Source organism: Colius striatus, chromosome 12, assembly GCF_028858725.1.
Source record: "Colius striatus isolate bColStr4 chromosome 12, bColStr4.1.hap1, whole genome shotgun sequence".
NCBI classification, from domain to species: Eukaryota; Metazoa; Chordata; class Aves; order Coliiformes; family Coliidae; genus Colius; species Colius striatus.
The window spans coordinates 10,330,479-10,346,523 of NC_084770.1; the positions used below are offsets into that span (position 1 = coordinate 10,330,479).

The 16,045-nt window shown below is 50.8% G+C and overlaps 1 protein-coding gene across 1 annotated transcript; it reads right to left on the reverse strand.

Annotated features, from left to right (window-relative positions):
• Positions 1-1,640: 1,640 nt before the first annotated feature.
• Positions 1,641-4,720, reverse strand: LOC104557537 (zinc finger protein ZIC 1). The gene is made up of 3 exons (XM_062005822.1): positions 3,745-4,720; positions 2,357-2,520; positions 1,641-1,838 (listed from the first exon to the last, which is right to left on the reverse strand). The coding sequence occupies exons 1-3, from the start codon at positions 4,718-4,720 to the stop codon at positions 1,641-1,643; spliced, it is 1,338 nt and encodes a 445-aa protein (XP_061861806.1).
• Between the last annotated feature and the right edge of the window lie 11,325 nt (positions 4,721-16,045).

A 16,045-nucleotide genomic window follows, 5' to 3' on the forward strand; every position in this document is an offset into this window, starting at 1 on the left:
AAATGCCTTAAATTAAAATAGCAACCGAAATCTCCTCTGTTTTAAATCTCCTAATATACGTTATCCGAATTAATTTAATTTAGGGACCCAGTCTCTGCAGATTCATGGGCAGTGTTGGAGTGGAGTGCAGCACTTCTCGTGTAACAATTCCCCACATTAATATTTATGTAGCATATGCAATCTATTTCTGTTATTTTTATGGTTGTTATTCTATGTCTGCAAAGGTCATTTAAATTATACTGCGGCCGAAAATTTGTTTCATAAATTTTGATATAAATACTAATTACACACTATAGTAATGCCAGCAGGGATCCTTTCATTTATCACGTTTATATCACCTTCGCTGCTTTAGTGATGACATAATGGAAAGCAGTGAAAAACTGGGACAGTTTTATTCTAATATCCTAAAGCTAGTTGGAGTTGCAGCAGGTTGACTTAGCGAATAAGAATTCCTACCACAAATCGTGGGATTTAAGAATCTTTAATAAGGTACGAAATGTTACCAAACAGTTCTGTAAACTAAATTTTACATACGAATTCTTCTAGCCATAAATATTGAATATCTTGTAACATGTATAACCGGACCTTTACATGCGGATAAATATGGAAATTAGGATTTATATACATTATGATCTTGTATTTTTCAAAAGCAACGGACAGATATAGTTTATATCTTTTTTTTTTTTAATATCACTTTACATAAACAAATGTAACAGTTTGACACGCAGATCCAGGCTTTCACTATACGAATTTCTTGACAGGACGTGTAACAACATTTTACTGCACTACTTAGACTGGACTTTGGGACGAAATGTTGCACTTTATACAAAAAAGCACATTAATACCAATAATACTCTGTTAGATCGACGTTTAGACTGTAATAATACAAAGTAATTCACATTTTGGTACACATTTACTAGAACATTCTTGCCATTCAGTACAAATAGTTGAATTTCTACCTCTTCCCTCTTTCCCCCCACCACCTCCACCCCCCTGCCGCCGCGCCCACCCGCCCGCCCCTCCCCCCACATATATGCAAAGACCACAAATCCACATATCCCCTTATTCAACTTGCGATATAACTATTTACAAAATCAAACAGTACATTTTTATGTTGTTTTGTTTTTGAAGCTAATAATTCTGTATTTACAAGAGGGAATGGGGGGGAAGGCCGCTGCCCGAGCAGACATGCAGTTGGAGATCTCTAATCAGTGGTTTCCAGTAAAGCCCTACACAGCTGGCATTTGCCCTGGTAACCTTGTCTTCTTATGCATTCTACTAACCCCTTCGCCTACCGAGCCTTGGAACAGAGCAGAGCACAACAGTCAAAAAAGAAAAAAAGAAAAAAAAGAAAAAAAAAATAAAAGAAAGGGGGGAAAAAGATAAAAAAGGAAGGGGGGAAGAGATAAAAGAGGATGGAAAAGAAAGGAAGGGGGGAAAAAACATACTTTTAAAAATGAAGTCTTCATTTTACTCAGTCCTGGGTCTACTGGCAGCATTTTATTTTTGTTTGCTCATTTAAATTCTGATTTCAAAGTGTTCATTATTTTTGGAGTCTTTAAATAGGGTATTTGTTTGCTCGCTTGGGGCTTTTTTGTTTTGTTTCGTTTTGTGTTTTGTTGTTGTTTTGTTTTAGCGTTTTAGACGTACCATTCGTTAAAATTTGATGTAAGCGTGCTGTGGCTGGACGTGTGGTGGACTGCAGAGGAAGAAGGGGATAAGGAGCTGGCGGTCTGGTTTTCTGTGGATGGAGAGACGATGGTTGGAGGGGTGGAGGACTCATAGCCTGAGCTGGCGGCGGGAGAAGGCTGGGACCCCTGCGAGGATGATTCATGGACCTGCAAGAGAAAACCCGGGCAGAAATAGAGAGCGGTGGAGGACGGAGGCCCTGGCGGCGGTCGCCTTCGGCTGGGGATGCGCCAGAAAGCGGCACTCAGCTCCCAGCCCCGGATTCGGACTCTCCCGCGGGGCTCCCGGCCTGCCCCGGCCCCGGGCCCCGAGGCCTCTTCCCCAGCCCCGGCCCGGCAGGAAAGGCCAGGCAGCGCCCACCGGCTGCCTCCTCGCACTGCCCCCCCTCCCTCCCCTCCCAGGAAAAACCGCACCGACAAAAGGCCCTGCCCTAGGAGCCGGGGCTGAGCGCGGCCCGGTGGGCCCGCGGCGGACTCCGGGCCCGGGCCCAGGCTGCAGCAGCGTGGAGCCCCGCAGCCGGCCGGCCCCGCGCCGCGCTCCACCCGCAGGCGCCGCCGCGCCGCCACCCCGCGGCCCCGGCACTCCTGCCCGCCGGTCCCACAGCCCCTTCCCGCGGCCAGGCCAGAGGCGGCGTCCGAGCCCCGCACCCCAGGCGCCCTCCATTTACCTTCATGTGCTTTCTGAGGGAGCTGGGGTGCGTGTAGGACTTGTCACACATTTTGCAGAGATAGGGCTTGTCAGAAGTGTGCACATGCATGTGCTTTTTGCGGTCGCTGCTGTTTGCAAAGCGCCTGTCACAGCCCTCGAATTCACACTTAAATGGTTTTTCACCTATTGCAGAGGGAAGGGGGGGGAAAACGGATCTGATTAAGCAGGGCCGGCTGGATCGTTCATTGTCCCCATCTCACCGTCGGACGGAAGCCCAGGGATCCATTTCAAACACTTGCAACTTTCTAACTTCAGCGAGGCTCAGATCCCAAAACATTACTTCTCTACTCCGTCCTTTGGGCACCTCCGACCCCTACTCGGCCCCTATTTCGCGGGGGGCGGGGAGAGGAGCTAAATAACTTTTTTGTTATTATTATTATTATTCCTTTGGAGAGGTGAGTTTCAATTGCAGCCCCAGTCCCGAGCATCTCTCCCTCCTCTCAACGCTCCCAGCGAAAGAGCAGGCGTGGTGACATTTACACACGATCCTTGGTGTCTAGTTTTCGCTTTCATAGCTTATTCTAGTGGTATTTTACGCTTCCACCTACTCCAACCCCTTTCCCCACATTTTCTTGCAATATTGAAAATTATCCGCCCAGGGAATACATTGAGAGGGCAGCCCCATAAACCCTCTGCAAAAGAGCTTCTGAAAGGGGCTCTGGCTTTCGGCGCTCCGGGGTGGGAGCGGGGTGAGAGAGAGGGAGCTCTCCCAGCCAGGCGCTGCTGCATTGCCACCTCCCGCGATGGGGAAAAGTTCTCAGGGATCCCGGCGTCTGCCCTCAGCACAACAATAACACACCAACGCGCCGGGCTCGATTTATTTAAAATCGCTCCTCAGAATTAAATATTTACCAAGCACTGAATTGCAGAAGGCAGACAGATTAGCTGCCTGCAATATTTAGCACAATTTCTCATCGTGCCACAGTCAAAACTGCCGAACAACAATTAATTAAAACCTATAAATTTAAACAGGACAGGTTCCCGAGATTCCCACCCCCACACACCCCACATAGCTCTCTCCCCCCCCCCCTCCGTCCTAACAATCCCAGCAGCAAAGCCTGCCTTTCTCCCCCTCTGCCACGGCAGGGATCATTTTCTTTTTGTTGCTGCTGCTGGCGTGGCTGTGACCGAGCCCTTTTCGCAGCAGAGCTCCGAGCCTGCCTCTCCCGGAAAAATCAGTGTCTCTGGACCATAGTTCCCACCTCCCATCCCGACCCTCAGTCCAGCAGCGTCCCGGCCCCTCACCCCCACTCCCCACCCCTCCGGCCCTGTCCTGCACCCAACTCTGGCCCCGGCGCTCGGCGCTTCCACTCGCAGAGAGAAAAGCTACAGAGAAGGTTACCGTACCTGTATGAGTTCTTTTGTGTATTTTGAGATTCTCTGATCTGGCAAAGACTTTGCCACAGCCTGGGAAAGGGCAGGGGAAAGGTTTTTCACCTGTGTGGACTCTGATGTGATTTACAAGTTTATATTTGGCCTTGAAAGGTTTCCCTTCTCTTGGACACTCTTCCCAGAAACATATGTGATTGGACTGCTCGGGTCCTCCAACGTGCTCCACCGTGACATGAGTCACCAGCTCGTGCATCGTGCTGAAAGTTTTGTTGCAGGACTTTTTTGGGTTTGACAATTGCTCGGGCTCAATCCACTTACAGATGAGTTCCTGTTTGATGGGCTGCCTCATGTAACGAAAGAAGGCCCCTGCCCCGTGGTGGGCTGCCATGTTCATGTTCATGTGGCCGTAGCCATGCAGCTGGGTCGAGGCGTAGTGCTCGGAGCGGGGGCTGGTGACCTGTCCGTACTGATCGGGTCTGCCGTACATGTCCCCGGAGAAGCCCAGGCGCATCTGCCCGTTCACCACGTTAGGCGATGCGTGGCTGGTGGCTTGTTCGTGCAGCCCCGGGAAAAGTATATGTCCCGCGGCATCGGTGTGTCCGTGGGGTCCGGCGAAGCTGCCGGCGGCGGAGGCGAAGAGGCTGTGCTGGGCGCTGGCGGCCGCCGCCTCCCCGAAGCCGCGGTTGCGGAACAGAAAGTCCCGGGTGGAGTTGAAGGCGGCGCTGGAGTAGGAGCTGACATGGGTCGGGTGGTGGTGGTGCCCCAGGGCCGCCGCCGCGTAGCCGGGCGCTTGCGAGGTGAAAGCGGTCTGGCCGGCCGAGGCCAGCTCATGGGTGCTGGGGTTGATTTTGAAGGCGCCCATGCCGTCAGCAAAGGGATTGATCCCCAGACCCACTTCTCTGTCCGTGACATCGGCCGTGGAGTGGTGGCGAGAGGATCCGAAGGTAGTGACTCCTATGGCGGGATACTGCGGTCCAGCATCCAGAAGCATCTTCCCAGCGACGATGCAGCAACCAAAAAAAAAGCACGCGCGCACACACACAACGCGGAGAGAAGCAGCAGCAGCAGCGGCGGCGGCGAAAACACCCTCTTTGGAAAGTCAGCGACGATCACCACCAAAGCAACCACATCAAAAACACCCCCTTCGGCATCAGCGCAGGGGGAAGGGAGGAAAAAAAAAAGGGGGGGGGGAGAAGAAAAAAAAAAAAAGAGGAGCTGCTGCAAAAAGGGAAAGAGATCTTCGCAGTTGCAAATAATAATAATAAAATTGTGCCCCAAAAATATTCACTGTCTCTCTGCTTTGACTTTTCAGGGAGGTTTAAGTGGGGAGAGGGGGGTTGGGTGGGCTCAAAAATAAACTGGCTGCAAATAACAATAACGGAGAGAGATCAACACCGGCAGCAAAAAAAAAAAAAAATACAAAACAAAACAAAACAAAAAAGAAACTTCCTTCAGTGATTTTTTTGGCTATAGGAATGTTGCAAAGTGGCCGAGAGATTGTTTCTCTCTCCTCTTCGAGCTTCCCCACACTCTCCCCGATTTTTGGGGGGGGGGGGGGGGGCTTTTTTTTTTTTTCGCTTTGCAAAAAAAGGCGCAAATCATGCACAATATTGTCTTTTGCGGTTTATCTTCCTGGGGAGAAACTTTCACCTCCTCAGCCGGGCGGTGAACGCGAGACTGATAGCGGCAATCATTCCTGCAGATAAATGAATTGAAAAGACGACACCGTCCCCCCCCTTGATGAATGGGAGCCGGGGGCGGAGCGACGTGCGGGCGGACGTGGGCGCTCATTGGCCGCCGCCGGCTCCCCCTTCCCCGCGTAACTCCCCCCGGCCCCGCCAACGAGGGCCGCGCACGGCCGCCTCCCGCCGCCGATTGGCCCCTCCGCCTCATCAATCGCAGGTATTGTGCGCGCCCTGACATCCCTCCGGACGCGCAGGGCTGCGGGAGGAGCAACTTTTTTTTTTTTTTTCATTAATATATAAAGCCTTTTCTTTTTTTTTTCCCTCCATGAAAATATTTCCAGTGCATCTCTTTTCTTTTTTTTTTTTTTTTTTGGTGCGTGTGTGTGCTAAGGGGAAAAAAGAAATAAAAATCTTTGATTATTGTTAGGGTTTATTTTCTGTCCCGCTCTCCTTTCTCTCTGTCCCCCCTTATCTCCAGCATTCTGATAAAGACGATAATGATGATTTCTTGGTGATCCAGAATTTTTAAGATCACCGAGCAACTTTTTAGGCTTTGAGAAGCCCTGTAGGGACTCGCTTCTTTTGAAGTTGTTTTCCGCTTGTTCAAAACTGAAGCTCTCGGAGAGTAGGTGCTGGGCGCGTTTTATTTTATTTTTAAACACCAGGCGTGGTTTCTCTGGGTATCTGACTCTATCCCTCCATCAGGTTTCTGAAATAAATCTTATTTTCTGCACCCATCAAAACGCAGGTGGGTGAGAACTTTCTACTTTTGTTGTTGTTTCGCCTCTTTTTTGTTATTTTCTTTCTCCTTTATCTCTCGCTCTCCCTTTCTCTCTCTCTCTCTTCCCCTTTAAGGAGCCTCTTTCATTCAGGTAAAACTGTAAATTTCCCAATTCTATATTGTTTCTCTTCCTGCTGCATGAAACTCCCGGATACTTCTTTCTGCCTCTCTCTGGGTTTTTTTTCTTTTTTTTTTTTCTTGGTAAAAAATTTATTTAAAATCCTCGATAGGAGCAATGTAAATTTTCTGACATTCAAACCTTTTCTAGTTCACAAATCAGTCACCCTTGTCACAGTTATTGAAATTCCTCAACTTGCCACACCAGGACGGTGGAAAAAGCAGGCGGTGTCTTTGTTGCTGACCAGGCTTTTGATCGCCAGAGAAAATTTACTTACCTTCAGATGAGTGAGCAGAAAAAGAAATAACACTCCCTTTGATTTAGTTAGAAAAATGCAGACATTTGGATTCAGTGCAAACATACAACACTTGGTTGTTTTCTAGATGCAACCCGCGATTAACCTGTCTTTCCCCAGCTCAAAGTCTATTGAAAAACTGTGGATAGTTCTTTTTTGTACAGGCTACAAAGAGCCATTGACTATATATTAAAACGATTGTTGAAAGGTAGAAGGATGGTATTTAAAAGCAGAAAACCTTTGTGGCATAATCAATTAAGCTAAGCAACATTTGTACAATATTTTAAACGATGCTTCGTCACTAAAAAAAAAAAAAACTCGTGAAACTTTAAAATACAGACGTCTTTGTGTGCATATATATAGATACACTTACGTAGGTGCCCATGTGTGTGCGTACATATAGAAAACTGGCAAATCATTTATTTACCCATTCGCCTGCATATTCATTAGCTCTAATTATTTTCGAGTAACGAAAACACCAAAAGCTCGCAAAGAGTCGGACCCCTTTCATTTGTCCTTTGTTCAACCCTTCACTTGCCCTCTTCGCAGTTCAGTCCTAGCTCCTCCAATTCCTAGTGCCAGACAAAGAAACTTTAAACTCATCCTCTGGAATTGAAGGCACGGTAAGCAATCCGCCGTGCAGGTACTGGGGACCAGAAGAGCAGAGGTGCTGCGAGACCCCTCTTCGGGTGACAATTGCCTCATTTCGGAAATGGCCATTGCGCCTAGAAAACAAACAAACAAACAGCAACAAATAAACTTTGATACGCCTTGAAGGAATTATTTATTGCAGCTTATCTCCAGTCGCCGTGCTCGGTGCATGGAGATAGCTTTCAAAGCAGATGTATTCTGTAATTTCGCTTGTATCTTCGGAAGCTTTACAGTTTCTGGTTTAGGGTTGGGTTTGTTTTGGGTTTTGGTTTTTGGTTTTTTTTTTTTTTCAAAATAGTACTGATCTGAATCCGCACGTTTGCATTTATTCTGCTAAATCCACTGAAGGGAATTGCAATAGCTTATATCAACAGGTATACCCGGTTCTAGGAGCTCGCCTGGGTGTGGATGTGGTCTTTTGGTAGGTGTTGCACTACTTTCTGCATGTGGTGCCAAAATCAGGCAAAGGACAGTGTTGTCAGCGCTATTGTTAAGTCTTCAGTGCGATGGCACTAGGAGATCCAGAAAGTTAGGTAGTCTACTGCTAGCCTGCCTTCCAGTGCAGGGGATCCCAGTGATCATTTCAGGTCGATGCAAAATATACGAGAAAGGCAGGCGAGAGGGTATTTTTAGGAAACGTATCTAAATATACAGTGTAAGAGTGAATGTGGAAAAAAAAAATGTTGTGGGTTGTAGAAGTTATCAAGTGGGATTTGCGGCGCGCTCTCTGCAGGAAACGAAAGCTGCTCCAGTTCAAAGCCACATGCACCAACGTGACATATAAGCCATTAAAATATCATCCTGACGGCTCATTTCTGCTTCATCATACATTCCCTAACTGCTTCCAGAAAGCAAGAAAAGAAGAAATGAAGGATGACCGCCTCGATGGAAGCGCCAAAGAGGTGGTGGGTTCTTAGAGGGGGGTATTATTGTTTCTTTCTTTCGTTCTTTCTTTTCCCTTTTCCCCAACCCCCACTTTTATTTTTGCCACTTCAGAAATGAGGGGAAACCTTCAACAGGTCGCGGGGGTAAGTGCCTGGGAGCAGGAGGTGCCTGAACAGCCCAGGCAGCTGGCTCGGCCCCACTGCCTGCCTCAAGGGCTGAACTAGAGCTCTCTGCCCTCGGGGGCCCCGGCGGGAGGAGACTTGGCCACCCCGCGGAACAAGGGTTGGACCTCGGGGATGAGGAGAGGCAGTGCCTTAACCAACGTGGGGCTGGCCCCTGGAGGCACATCAGCAGGGGGCGGAGGGAGAAGCACCCGAGGACCGTCGAGGGGGGCCCCGGCACCCTCCGCCTGATGCCGGGGCGCCACGCCCCACCCCCCGCGATGCCGGGCTCTGTGGGACCGGACAGGCGGCGCGGCCGGATGTGTCCTGCGGTCGCCCAGGCGGGGCCGGGGGCCTGCAGTGGCGAGTAGAGGGCGAGGAGAGCTGACAATGGCGAGCCCAGGGGGGAGGTGTCCCGGGGGACGCGCTCCCCGCCCAGCGCCTCGCCCATCGCCTCGCCCGATGCCACGGGGGCGCGTCGGGGGATCCGCCGTTCCGGCACCGCACGCCCTTCTTTATAGGCGAGTGCTGGAGAGACGGAGCCCGGGAGCCTGGCAGACCCCTTCCACCACCACTACCCCCCCACACACCCACCGCCCCGAGCAGGGCCTGGGCAGCTGCCAAATAGCTGGGTGCCTCCGCCAACTTCGAGCAGAGCCCGCGGAAGGACTGAGACCCAGGTCGTGGACGCGGGGGGCCGCCCCGCGCCCGACGTCGGCTGGGGAAGGGGAGCTGATCTCAGATTCTCGCCCAGGGGGATGCCTTCGAGGGTGACCTCTGCCCCGAGCCTGGCTCCATGAGCCAAGCCCCGGGCACCGACACAGCACTGGACCGGACGGGGACCGGCGTGGGCTTCTCACCGAGCCTGCCCCGCCCCCTACGCTGCTCCTTTGTCACGCACCGTCCCTCTGCCCCGGGGAGACTTTTTGCCTAGTGGGGAGCCTGTGTGTTGTGCTGGGCTCGGGTCTCACTCCTCTCGGGGCCGAAGAACTTTATTTTTGCACCGAGACCTTCCCGGCGAGCATTCCGCTCCCTTCACCCTGCGCGGCCGCAGAAAGCACAGGTTGCGTGACAAGTCGGTGACGGCGGGCCACACGCCGTCTCCACTGCCACACTCTCAGCACGGCTCACACCTTTTTGGTGGGCAAAGCCACCAAACCAGCCTAGGGCCGCCGGGCTCACACAGTGATGGCGGCTGCTTCCAGCCCCCTCCTCCGGCGCACCGTTGGCAGAGTGTAGAAGTGAGTATTTGGAGAAGGAAGGCCAGGTCTCGCCTGCGCAGGCTGCAACCCCTTGCACCACCAGCCCCAGTGTGAGACGTGGAAGAGGGAATCAGTACCCTGTACCACAGCTCCGGGGCTCGACCCGGCTGAGATCCGACCAGTTCGGGCAAAGGGTCTCCCTTGCTCTGCCGCTCCACCGGTGGCACTGTGCAAATAAGAAAGGAGTGCGAGATCAAGACAGGATTTTAGCTAATATTTACTCTGAAATCCACAACTAGTTTTGCCTTCGTTTTTTGTCATCTGGTAATCATTTGAAATGTTAAATGCAGTGATTTTTTTTTTTTTTTTTTGCCGAGTTTCAACAAGTTTTGGAGAATGGTTGGGAACTGAGCACTCCTCCAGCCTCCCATCCTAGCCAATAAAGCACAACTCCTGCAAATCTCTCGCTGGTGGGGCAATGTCTACTGCTCTGACTTGATAAAAGTGTGAGGATCAGTGGAAGTTGACTAGAAAATATAATTCCTAAAACATTCCTCTAATTCTTTTTATTTCGGCAGTTATTTTCATCACAGGGGCGAAAATATTGAGGACAACAAATTATTTCTAATAGAGTACGACTATGACACGCTGATGAAATTTCATAATTAATATCATCAATTATTTGTGTTAGTATAGGTTTTTATTTACCAGCCTCGGAGTTCCTATAATAACAGTAGCAAGAGCAATAATAATAATCTCCTTTGAAGTAACTGATTCAAGATTCTAGTGTGCTTTTCTATATTGCAAAAAAAACCAACCACCAAACAAACCCAACAAACCCCAAACCAAACAGTCCCTGAGAATTTCAAAGATATCTGCAAAAAAATCAGAGTCGGACACTGCATCAAACCCCAGATCTGCTCTCAGGGCAATTGCTGCCGCTCAAAGAAAGCTGTGCAAAGTTCTGCCTGCAGTAGTGGCAGTGCTCTTTCGTAGAGTGCAAAGAGCAAGCTGAAAATTATAGGCAGGGAGAAGTGCCAGGGTGGTACGATGCTAATCCTTGTTGAGACAACAACTTGTATTGGAAGCTCGCAGAGAGTCCGAAATTTAATTTCGGGAGGGAAGGATCTGTAAACAATACAGTCGAGTTGGTAAAAACCTGCCTCACAATAGCCTGCCAGAAGGTGAATGTCAGATCAAAGGAGAACTGAAAAGATGTCCTTTCATATTTTTTTCCCCCTAAATCAGCCATGGAAACTTCATGACTCCATAAAACATGTGCTGCTTTGCTGGGGAGACAGCCTCCAGTTTCCCCTCGGAGAAAGCTTCTCTTGTCTCCAAACACCCCCCCCCAACCCCCCACCCCATTTCTCCCTCTCTGCTTAACTCTTGTGGTTTGGGTTTTTTCTTTTCCTTTTGAGTCCATGATGCCCGAGTCATGTATCTTCTTACTCATTTCATATCACACACAAATGGGTTTGCTCTTAACTTTCCATCTCTCTCCCCAAACAGGAACAAAGTCAGGAAATAAGGCACAAGACTCCTCTTGTAATGAGGAAAAGAAAACGACTTTACAGAAACATCCTGGAAAAGTCAAGTAAGTTAAAATATGTCTTATTTTCCTGTTCAAATGAGACAATATTTTTTCAGCTTAGTGTTTAACGTACTTGCATAAACACAAATCAGCGACACAAGTCCCCACCAGCAGCTGCCTAATCCTGCTCAATGCCTATTCATTTGGAGGTTCTAGAATTAATATTTGACGACTCCCTCATTGAAATAACAACCCCTGACCCCATGTGATTGCACTGTCACATTATTCTATGACATATTCATCTTGAATTCATTTACGGACGATTTGATTGGAATGAGGTTTGACATGTATTGGATCCTATTAAAGAAGAAGACTTTGATCTTGTTGATGGGGTTTACATGATATGTATCATCTTTACCAGGGATACCAGGCTTCCACAATGTGGTGTCTAAGTAGTTAGTGACTGACATCTTATCTGACAGGAATACCTTAATCTTGAGGTACTGAAGGAAATACGCTATTTTAAATAAGCATATGATTTGCTTGTCCTAGGGTAGCTCTAGGTCACAAAAAGTGAGAGGCAAACCTGAGGCACAAGCCATCGCTCGCTTGGTAGCTGAGTTCCCATTAGCTAGGAACCCTGAAATAAAGAGGTGTCTGCAAGTAGGAATGGGGTGAGGGAGTAGGAACAAAGGCAGAGTGTCGGTACTTCCTTCTCTCTCCGACGAGATGTTGGGATCACTGCAAGGCTTTCTTGTACCACCGCTTCCTAAACAGCAGTACCTTCTGCCGGGGCAGGAAGGAGAACGGGCTCAGGTCCTGCGTCTGCCTCTGTATCACTCGTTGCCTCCCTCATCTCTCCCTGGCCAGTGTGAGTTAGAGTGATAAGAAATCGCAAAAGGTGACTTCTCGGTCCTCTCTGCTTCCATTCCTCGTCCTTTTCCCTTTCTCACAGTAAATATTAGGATTTTCAGATTAAATCTTTTCCCTCCTCTCATCCGGGAGTCGAAGCCTAATGGTAAGCCCTGGAACGTGCTGTCTAGAGAGCTCAGGGCATGCCCTCGGGCATCGGATGGAAAGTTTATAGTTGGCTTGTCGGGAAGGGAAGTTCTGCAGAGACAGGAGAGGGAGAGCACCGGGATGGGTGAAGGTCAGATTTTGGTCTCCCGGATGCTTCCTGGGGCAGGAGCTGTTCTTTGCGCTGATCATGACTCTGCGGGTGAGCAGGATTTGGACCCAAGTCAAAGGATACAATACTTGGTTTTCTGGAGTCTTGCACCTCAACAAGCCCTGTATTTCAGCAAAGGTAGAAATATGGATAAGCGCCTTGCTATGCAGGTAGATTTCTACTCAAAACCAGGGCAAAGTGTGGCGGATCTATAAAGCCGTTCAGTAGCTGGGGCTGTTCCCATCCCCGGGGGAGACCGCAAAGAACTGCGCGGCTCACGTTCCGTCTCGTAGGCCCCGTCAGCTCTCCGGTGCGGGCGGCGGTGCAGTGAGGGGCCAGAGGATTGGGGCTGCACGGCTCGGCCCTGCATCCCCTAGGTGTGGGCAGGTGGAGCTCTGAATCCTGCAAGGCGGCGGGGGAAGCGGGAAGGTAGCTCTACTCTTCTCCCAGGGCACAGGTCTGAGATGTGGGGCTTTTGCTTCTTCCCGGCGTTGCCTCGGCCACCTCGCCTCCTCCCTGAGAGTGACGGATGGGGAGCAGGGTGGGACGGTGAGAGTGAGGAGGAAAAGTGCTTGTAAAGACACGTCTTTACAACATGTCACCTCCCTCACCAGCCCTGCAGCCCGGGCGGCCTCTTGGGGACGGGAGCTGTGGACGGGCTTGCAGAAACACAACGGCCACGAGAAAATGTGTACTCGGGATCAAGTTGCCTGTCTATTCGTGTTGATCTGGCACTGAAGAGAGTAACGGGGTCCCTCTAAACTTCAGTTGTCCTAAGATAAGATCTGTCCTACAGATCTTACAAAAATACTGTGTAATGGACCTGCCCTGCCCTGACGTCTGAGTTTCAGCGCAGGATGTTTCTGTTCTGCTGCTTGAACACTCTTGATTTCTCCCTGGAGAGGCTCTGAATTCACGTAGCTCATGAGTCCCGGGAGCAGTCTAGAAAGGGATGCTCTTCCCCTAGACAGGTAGGTTGGGAAGGGAATAATAATTTTTTTAAAAATTATTGGTCCTGCTTAAGACGATATTGCCACATTTGAGAATTTGCCGAGGGCCCGGCTTATCAGGTCAAACACGGCGGAGGTCACTGCCGAGCAGCCGGAGATCCTGGTCGTCCCCATAGCGGCAGCGCGCAAACAAGCGTGCAAGTTCTCAAAACCCTGGGAGATGCGCGGAGCTCCGCAGGGCCTGGATCCGCTCTCCTCCTCTTCTCCATTTCTCCGCCTCCCCGCAGTCATGTGGTGGCCCCCGCCCCGCTTCTACCCCCCCCCCCACCCCCATCTCCCCCCCCGCACGCAACCGGGGCTTACAACAACTTCACCTAACAGTGAGGGACACCGAGGGCCAGGTTTTCCTGCACTGCCTGGAAGAGGGAGTGAGAGAGCGCCCTGAGTGAGGGGCGAGCTGGGAGCCATGAGTGTCTGACGAGAAACCATCACAGTGTTTTAAATGAGCTTAGGGCACATCGCGTATGACATTTTTTTTAATCGATAAACTGTTCCAGATGTTTTCTCCCTTGACTAAGAAGTGTCAGAATTGATGGATAACAAGTATGTAGAGATGCAAAGTTTTAAGGAGGTATGAGGAAAGCAGCTTTATTTGGAATTCACACTCTCAGTACATTTGTAAGTAACAGATTCATACTTCCTAACGTTTGTCTCTTCTGTGCACTCCTGGTCAGATGGTGCTGAATAGGACTGTCAAATCCATTTCGTAGAGCAAGTAGACTTGAGAGTTGAGATATTGTGAGGATGGTGTGTGGTTTAAGTTGCCTGCGTAAACATGTTATGTAAGGATGGAGAGTTAATTGCATCATTTGTCACTTTTCATCATCTCCACTCAGAAAGTGATGTATCTCCACTCACAAGGATATATCTACAGCGAGCTACCTAAATATCAGCCTTGTGTGACAGGGGAAATATGGTGAAAGCCAAGAGCCAAAGTATGTAACTGCAGCCAGCCCAGAGTGCATGAAGCTGTGACCAAAAAAACCGATTATATATGTCCTGCACTTTAATCTCACTGTTTCTGATCATTGGTTGGTGCCTTCTGTTAGAAAAGTAGTTGGGATGACATTTGCCAAATAGTTTCTTGTTTTGGTACTTAACATAAAACCTATTGATCGCAGATACCGTTATTTTTTTATGGAGGTGCAGAATTCCGCGCTGGGAGCTTTACCTGGTGTGCATCCAGTAAAGTCTCCATTGGCCAATTAACAGCAAGCCAGTGTATTAAAATGCTTAGAGTTTGACACGATGGATAGAGAATTAATTGTTGCTTTATTTCATACGACTGTGTGTTTAATGGTGGAGTCATTTTCATGTTAGGATCCAGGTCCTGTGGTAATATGGTGAGCAGACATTCACATCTCTGTTTTTCTTTCCTGAAGCAGACAAATCTTTTCCCATGCTTCACTTACTTTTTTTTTGATTTCTCAATCCTCGTCTTAAAAACTTAAGCAGATGCTTCCTTCTGTGCTGAAGCTTTTCTAAACCTTTAAGGCCTCAGCGCACAACGCTGAAGCCCTAACCTCTACGTTCATCGCTAGCAATGCAAACACTGCAGGCCATGTTATTTCCTTCAGGTGAGAAGCATCAGAATCGAGTCTGTTGTGAATGTTTTGCAATGCTTTTCCTTCATGCGGAGGATGAGGGGGTTTATGTGGAACTACTCCTAAGCGTGCATGAGCGAGAGGGAAAGGGAGAGAGACTCCCTCTTCTGGGTTAAACACACAGATTCAGCCTGAGTGCCAGGATTTATCTCATTGCTCCGGCGGCCAATACCCAGATAACTGCTAAAACTTCTCAGAAGATGAGCAGGGAATGGGACGTCTTCCAGGAATCTTTTGTCAGGTTTCAGGCAACGCTACAAGCTTAAGCGCCAGGCTGAGCGCAGCCGCCTTGCGGCTCCAGCTGCGGCTTCGCCGGGGAAGGACCCACTCCCCGCACTGTCAACAAGTGTCAGGGACCCGCGAGCCGGCCCGGGAGGCCTTCCGAGGGGAGCGTGGGGTCGCCTCGACTCCCACTGCTCCGGCAGGGTGGCGGGGATCGGAGGGGCTGCCGGAGCCTCTCACGGTGAGGAATGGCGCGGACTGCCCCCCGCCTCGGAGCACGGCAGGGAAGATAGAGGCCGCGGCGGGCGGCCGGGGCACTCCCCTCCGAGCTCCCTCCGTCCGCCTTGGCTTTTGTTCACCCACAGCCGCAGTCCGGCGGCGGAAGATCGGCAACGGCCCGACGGCGGGGCGAAGCGCAGCCCGGCGGAAGATCCCGGCCAGGGCCTCCCGCCGCCGGGTCGGGTCGCGGCCGTTCCCCGGGGCCGTGCCGGGAGGCTCCCCGGAGCGGGAGACGGGGGGAGCGTGGGCCGGGGGACGCCCGGCGGAGGCGCATGCGCAGCCGCACCCCCCGCCGCACCGAGCGATAACCCTTTCAGTCAGCGGCGGGACCTGTCATCGTTGACGTCACCCCGGCGGCAGCCAATGGGCAAGCGCGATGATTGTTTGGCCGGCGGGGCCGGCGGCACGGCCCGGAGGCGGCGCGCGGCCGCCCGCTCCCCGTCCCGCGGCCGCGCCGCGTGGGGCTGCCCGCCGGCCCCGCGGGAGGACCTCCCCGGCCGCCGTCGCCGAAAGCGAGCCCCGCCAGCCCCGCAGAGCCCACCCGCAGGCAGCGCCGCCCGTGCGCCCCGCCGCTGCGGCAGCGGCACCGGGAAACTTTTTTGGGGGAGAAAGAAAAAACAAAAAAGTTGTTCGGTTTTGTTTTTCTCCTCCCCACCCTCCCCCTCCTCTTTCTGTGTCTCTCTCCTCCCGCTGTCAGGTGACTTTTTAGCGTTAGAAGCTA

Excerpts from the sequence above, each read along its gene's own strand:
- LOC104557537 (XM_062005822.1), bottom strand. The coding sequence starts at position 4,720 with ATGCTTCTGGATGCTGGACCGCAGTATCCCGCCATAGGAGTCACTACC. Across the intron at positions 2,521-3,744 it reads ACACAAAAGAACTCATACAG|GTGAAAAACCATTTAAGTGT; the intron begins GTACGGTAACCT and ends CCTCTGCAATAG. Across the intron at positions 1,839-2,356 it reads CCCTCAGAAAGCACATGAAG|GTCCATGAATCATCCTCGCA; the intron begins GTAAATGGAGGG and ends TTTCTCTTGCAG.